Source organism: Rhinoderma darwinii, chromosome 4 (assembly GCF_050947455.1).
Source record: "Rhinoderma darwinii isolate aRhiDar2 chromosome 4, aRhiDar2.hap1, whole genome shotgun sequence".
Taxonomy (NCBI): domain Eukaryota; kingdom Metazoa; phylum Chordata; class Amphibia; order Anura; family Rhinodermatidae; genus Rhinoderma; species Rhinoderma darwinii.
The window spans coordinates 408,093,970-408,101,311 of record NC_134690.1 but is presented as its reverse complement, the minus strand read 5'-3'; the positions used below and the strand labels follow the sequence as shown (position 1 = coordinate 408,101,311).

The following is a 7,342-nucleotide window of genomic DNA, read 5'->3' as shown; positions in this document are numbered from 1 at the left end:
TAGGTGTTGCCACCCTGCCCCCTGTAGGTGTTGCCACCCTGCCCCCTGTAGGTGTTGCCACCCTGCCCCCTGTAGGTGTTGCCCACCCTGCCCCCTGTAGGTGTTGCCCACCCTGCCCCCTGTAGTGTTGCCACCCAGCCCCCTGTAGGTGTTGCCACCCTGCCCCCTGTAGGTGTTGCCACCCTGCCCCTGTAGGTGTTGCCACCCTGCCCCTGTAGGTGTTGCCACCCAGCCCCTGTAGGTGTTGCCACCCTGCCCCCTGTAGGTGTTGCCACCCTGCCCCCTGTAGGTGTTGCCACCCAGCCCCCTGTAGGTGATGCCACCCAGCCCCCTGTAGGTGTTGCCACCCAGCCCCCTGTAGGTGTTGCCACCCTGCCCCCTGTAGGTGTTGCCACCCTGCCCCCTGTAGGTGTTGTCACCCTGCCCCCTGTAGGTGTTGTCACCCTGCCCCCTGTAGGTGTTGCCACCCTGCCCCCTGTAGGTGTTGCCACCCTGCCCCCTGTAGGTGTTGCCACCCTGCCCCCTGTAGGTGTTGCCACCCTGCCCCCTGTAGGTGTTGCCACCCTGCCCCCTGTAGGTGTTGCCACCCTGCCCCCTGTAGGTGTTGTCACCCCTGCCCCCTGTAGGTGTTGCCACCCTGCCCCCTGTAGGTGTTGCCACCCTGCCCCCTGTAGGTGTTGCCACCCTGCCCCCTGTAGGTGTTGCCACCCTGCCCCCTGTAGGTGTTGCCACCCTGCCCCCTGTAGGTGTTGCCACCCTGCCCCCTGTAGGTGTTGTCACCCTGCCCCCTGTAGGTGTTGCCACCCTGCCCCCTGTAGGTGTTGTCACCCTGCCCCCTGTAGGTGTTGTCACCCTGCCCCCTGTAGGTGTGTCACCCTGCCCCCTGTAGGTGTTGTCACCCTGCCCCCTGTAGGTGTTGTCACCCTGCCCCCTGTAGGTGTTGTCACCCTGCCCCCTGTAGGTGTTGCCACCCTGCCCCCTGTAGGTGATGCCACCCAGCCCCCTGTAGGTGTTGTCACCCTGCCCCCTGTAGGTGATGCCACCCTGCCCCCTGTAGGTGTTGTCACCCCCCCCCCCCCCACATTCCAGGAGAAGTCACTGATTTCAATGTCCATATATGGACAGGGTAGTCACGCACTTCTCCTGTAGCGGAATCCTCGGCCGGGAATTCCGACTTCTACAGGGAGCGTAAAAAGACCCTCCTCCTCACATGCACTCTGCACTGTGAGGAGGAGGAGAGAGAGCGTGAGCGACGGTAGACCCGGCCATCACTCCGGACACTTTCCGGTGATGGCCGTGTATTACCCGGCCCCATAGACTTCTATGGGAGCCGGGCGGCTGGGTAAACGGCCGAAAATAGGGCATGTTTCATTTTTTGACGTCCGGTTTTCCCGGCCCGTCAAAAAAACGGTCGTGTGATTAGCCCCATTAGGAGTCTATTGTTCCTACTGCAGCCGGGTGCCGGCCGGGAATCCCCCTAAGCAGTAAAACAAAACAATCTGCTTATACAAATTTGGTATAAATCACAATCGTAAGAACGCGCTGAATAAAGTTATTGTTATTTATACCACACGGGAAACGGCGCAGATTTAGGGTGCAAAAAAGGGAGGCAAAATTTCAGGTTTTTTTCTATCCCCCAAAAAAAAGCTCGACGACCCCCCAAAAAGAAAAAAGTTATAGCTCCGGGAGTGAGACGATGGAAAAGGGTACAAAAATAGGCTGGTCATTAAGAGGTTAATAACAGACGGGGGGGGGGGGGGGGGGGGGGGGGTCAGTAACAACAACACACGGGGGGGGGGGTCAGTAATAATAACACACGGGGGGGGGTCAGTAATAACAACACACGGGGGGGGGGGGTCAGTAATAATAACACACGGGGGGGGGTCAGTAATAATAACACACGGGGGGGGGGGTCAGTAATAACAACACACGGGGGGGGGGGCTCAGTAATAACAACACACGGGGGGGGTCAGTAATAATAACACACGGGGGGGGGGTCAGTAATAACAACACACGGGGGGGGGGGGGTCAGTAATAACACACGGGGGGGGGGTCAGTAATAACAACACACGGGGGGGGGGGGGGTCGGTAATAACAACACACGGGGGGGGGGGGGTCAGTAATAACAACACACGGGGGGGGGGGGGTCAGTAATAACAACACCGGGGGGGGGGGGTCAGTAATAACAACACACGGGGGGGGGGGTCAGTAATAACAACACACGGGGGGGGGGGTCAGTAATAACAACACACCGGGGGGGGGGGGGGTCAGTAATAACAACACACGGGGGGGGTCAGTAATAATAACACACGGGGGGGGTCAGTAATAATAACACACGGGGGGGGGTCAGTAATAATAACACACGGGGGGGGGTCAGTAATAATAACACACGGGGGGGGGTCAGTAATAATAACACACGGGGGGGGGTCAGTAATAATAACACACGTGGGGGGGTCAGTAATAATAACACACGGGGGGGGGGGTCAGTAATAATAACACACGGGGGGGGGTCAGTAATAATAACACACGGGGGGGGGGGTCAGTAATAACAACACACGGGGGGGGGGTCAGTAATAACAACACACGGGGGGGGGTCAGTAATAATAACACACGGGGGGGGGGGGGTCAGTAATAATAACACACGGGGGGGGGGTCAGTAATAATAACACACGGGGGGGGGGTCAGTAATAATAACACACGGGGGGGGGGGGGTCAGTAATAATAACACACGGGGGGGGTCAGTAATAATAACACACGGGGGGGGTCAGTAATAATAACACATGGGGGGGGTCAGTAATAATAACACACGGGGGGGGTCAGTAATAATAACACACGGGGGGGGGTCAGTAATAATAACACACGGGGGGGTCAGTAATAATAACACACGGGGGGGGTCAGTAATAATAACACACGGGGGGGGGGGGGTCAGTAATAATAACACACGGGGGGGGGGGGTCAGTAATAATAACACACGGGGGGGGGGGGGTCAGTAATAATAACACACGGGGGGGGGGGGGTCAGTAATAACACACGGGGGGGGGGGTCAGTAATAATAACACACGGGGGGGGGGTCAGTAATAATAACACACGGGGGGGGGGGGTCAGTAATAATAACACACGGGGGGGGGGTCAGTAATAATAACACACGGGGGGGGGGGTCAGTAATAATAACACACGGGGGGGGTCAGTAATAATAACACACGGGGGGGGGTCAGTAATAATAACACACGGGGGGGGGGGGGGTCAGTAATAATAACACACGGGGGGGGGGGGGTCAGTAATAATAACACACGGGGGGGGTCAGTAATAATAACACACGGGGGGGGGGTCAGTAATAATAACACACGGGGGGGGTCAGTAATAATAACACACGGGGGGGGGGGTCAGTAATAATAACACACGGGGGGGGGGTCAGTAATAATAACACACGGGGGGGGGGGGGTCAGTAATAACAACACACGGGGGGGGGGGGGTCAGTAATAACAACACACGGGGGGGGGGGTCAGTAATAACAACACACGGGGGGGTCAGTAATAACAACACACGGGGGGGGGGGGTCAGTAATAATAACACACGGGGGGGGGTCAGTAATAATAACACACGGGGGGGTCAGTAATAATAACACACGGGGGGGGGGGGTCAGTAATAATAACACACGGGGGGGGGGGGGGGTCAGTAATAATAACACACGGGGGGGGGTCAGTAATAATAACACACGGGGGGGGGGTCAGTAATAATAACACACGGGGGGGGGGGTCAGTAATAATAACACACGGGGGGGGGGGGTCAGTAATAATAACACACGGGGGGGGGGTCAGTAATAACAACACACGGGGGGGGGGGTCAGTAATAACAACACACGGGGGGGGGGTCAGTAATAATAACACATGGGGGGGGTCAGTAATAATAACACACGGGGGGGGGTCAGTAATAATAACACACGGGGGGGGTCAGTAATAATAACACACCGGGGGGGGTCAGTAATAATAACACATGGGGGGGGGTCAGTAATAATAACACATGGGGGGGGTCAGTAATAATAACACATGGGGGGGTGTCAGTAATAATAACACATGGGGGGGGTCAGTAATAATAACACATGGGGGGGGGGGGTCAGTAATAATAACACATGGGGGGGGGTCAGTAATAATAACACATGGGGGGGGGTCAGTAATAATAACACATGGGGGGGGTCAGTAATAATAACACATGGGGGGGGGGGGTCAGTAATAATAACACACGGGGGGGGTCAGTAATAATAACACACGGGGGGGGGTCAGTAATAATAACACACGGGGGGGGGGTCAGTAATAATAACACACGGGGGGGGTCAGTAATAATAACACATGGGGGGGGCTTTCACACGGGGGGGGTCAGTAATAATAACACACGGGGGGGGTCAGTAATAATAACACATGGGGGGGGGTCAGTAATAATAACACATGGGGGGGGCTTTCACACGGGGGGGGGGGTCAGTAATAATAACACACGGGGGGGGGTCAGTAATAATAACACACGGGGGGGGGGTCAGTAATAATAACACACGGGGGGGGGGTCAGTAATAATAACACACGGGGGGGGTCAGTAATAATAACACACGGGGGGGGTCAGTAATAATAACACATGCGGGGGGGTCAGTAATAATAACACATGGGGGGGGCTTTCACACGGGGGGGGTCAGTAATAATAACACATGGGGGGGTCAGTAATAATAACACACGGGGGGGGTCAGTAATAATAACACATGCGGGGGGGTCAGTAATAATAACACATGCGGGGGGGTCAGTAATAATAACACATGGGGGGGCTTTCACACGGGGGGGGGTCAGTAATAATAACACATGCGGGGGGGGTCAGTAGTAATAACACATTGGGGGGGGGGGGCTTTCACACGGGGGGGGCACTGTCTAGACGAGGCTTCAGGTTCTGGCCTCTGTGGCTCCTCCGCTCACCGTATGTCATTGCTCCGGCCCCGCCGCCATATTACCACACTCACCTCCTGCCCCGGGTGCACCAAATGTTCCTTCACGGCCACCCTCAATGTATGCCGTGCGCGTCCCCGCCTCCTCTCAGCAGTACGTCACAGTGCGTGCTCGCCTCCGTCTCAGCTGTGTGTGGACGTGCGCGCCCCCTGCTGGTGTTCAGTGTTAGTGCAGCGGTCAGTGTCGGCTCCTGCTGGTTGATAGGGGGTGTACTGTATATAATATGTGGGGGGCCATCGTGCAGACAATCACCCAGCAGTGTGGCACCTCATGACACTCCCCTGTTGTGCCCACTCTATAGCACATAAGCTCCGCCCTCATACTGCTTATAAAGAGCCTATCCACTGTCTGCCAGAGTGCCCCCATAACCATTGCCTGCCAGAGAGTACCCCCATAACCATTGCCTGACAAATAGTGCCATAAAACCATTGCCTGCCAGAGAGTGTCCCCATAACCATTGCCTGCCAGAGTGCCCCCATAACCATTGTCTGCCAGAGAGTGTCCTCATAACCATTGCCTGCCAGAGTGCCCCATAACCATTGTCTGCCAGAGAGTGCCCCCATAACCATTGCCTGCCAGAGAGTGCCCCATAACCAATGCCTGCCAGAGTGCCCCCATAACCATTGCCTGACAAATAGTGCCCCATAACCATTGCCTGCCAGAGAGTGTCCCCATAACCATTGCCTGCCAGAGAGTGTCCCCATAACCATTGCCTGCCAGAGAGTGTCCCCATAACCATTGCCTGCCAGAGAGTGCCCCATAACCAATGCCTGCCAGAGTGCCCCCATAACCATTGCCTGACAAATAGTGTCCCCATAACCATTGCCTGCCAGAGAGTGTCCCCATAACCATTGCCTGCCAGAGAGTGTCCCCATAACCATTGCCTGCCAGAGAGTGTCCCCATAACCATTGCCTGCCAGAGAGTGTCCCCATAACCATTGCCTGACAAAGAGTGCCCCAATAACTAGTGCCTGCTAGAGTACCCCATAAATAGCCTGATAAGAGTGCCCTCATATACGGTGGAGTCAGAGGGTCCCTAGTGCGCAATCTTGGCTGTATAACCCCTACAGAGCAGAACCCTTTGGAGGTCTCTCCGCTTCGCTCTCTAGGAGTCACGCTGCGCTCCCCGCTGCTCAGCTGGTAGACCCCGGGATATAAGAGCAGCTTCTGAGCGCCATTCCTCTCTGTGCCGCCCTCCTCTCCCCGCAGTCCGATCCTGCATCTTCTCTTAAGGCCCATGCACACGACCGTAATACGGTCCACGGTTTTACGGACCCATTCAGTTCTATTGGCCGCGGACACCTTTCTGTATCGCTATCCTCGTGCGGAGGATGGGGTATAGGTGGGGGGGATGGGGTGTAGGTGCGGAGGATGGGGAATAGGTGCGGAGGATGGAGTAGAGGTGGGGAGGATGGGATGTAGGTGGGGAGGATGGGGTATAGGTGCGGGGGATGGGGTACAGGTGGTGACAATGGAGTATAGGTGAGGAGGATGCGGTATAGGTGGGGAGGATGGGGTGTGGGGGATGGGGTATAGGTGCGGGGGATGGGGTATAGATGCGGAGGATGGGGTATAGGTGGGGAGGGTGGGGTGCGGGGGATGGGGTATAGGTGCGGGGGATGGGGTATAGATGCGGAGGATGGGGTATAGGTGGGGAGGGTGGGGTAGAGTGGGGAGGATGGGGTGTAGGTGCGGAGGATGGGGTAGAGGTGCAGAGGATGGGGTATAGGTGGGGAGGATGGGGTGTAGGTGTGGAGGATGGGGTAGAGGTGCAGAGGATGGGGTATAGGTGGGGAGGATGGGGTGTAGGTGTGGAGGATGGGGTAGAGGTGCGGAGGATAGGGTGTTGGTGGGGAGGATGGGGTAGAGGTGGGGGGATGGGGTGTAGGTGCGGAGGATGGGGTGTAGGTGCGGAGGATGGGGTAGAGGTGGGGAGGATTGGGTGTAGGTGGGGAGGATGGGGTAGAGGTGGGGGGATGGGGTGTATGTGGGGAGGATGGGGTAGAGGTGGGGGGATGGGGTGTATGTGGGGAGGATGGGGTAGAGGTGGGGAGGATGGGGTATAGGTGGGGAGGATGGGGTAGAGGTGGGGAGGATGGGGTGTAGGTGGGGAGGATGGGGTAGAGGTGGGGGGGATGGGGTGTAGGTGGGGAGGATGGGGTAGAGGTGGGGAGGATGGGGTGTTGGTGAAGAGGATGGGGTGTAGGTGGGAGGATGGGGTGTTGGTGCGGAGGATGGGGTGTAGGTGCGGAGGATGGGGTGTTGGTGCGGAGGATGGGGTGTAGGTGCGGAGGATGGGGTAGAGGTGGGGGGGATGGGGTAGAGGTGGGGAGGATGGGGTAGAGGTGTGGGGATTGGGT

At 57.1% G+C, this 7,342-nt stretch overlaps 1 protein-coding gene across 2 annotated transcripts in view; it reads right to left on the bottom strand.

Annotated features, from left to right (window-relative positions):
• Positions 1–5,092, bottom strand: part of MRPL14 (mitochondrial ribosomal protein L14) — a 22,558-nt gene extending 17,466 nt beyond the window's left edge. The window contains exon 1 of one of the 2 annotated variants that reach the window (XM_075864638.1): positions 4,997–5,092. Coding sequence is in view for 1 of the 2 variants with exons in the window: in XM_075864637.1 (XP_075720752.1) it covers positions 4,953–4,962 (10 nt within the window). In the remaining variant the exon portion in view is untranslated. Of the gene's footprint in view, positions 1–4,952 lie in introns of both variants that reach the window. The other variant, XM_075864637.1, reaches the window with a different exon arrangement.
• Positions 5,093–7,342: the final 2,250 nt, after the last annotated feature.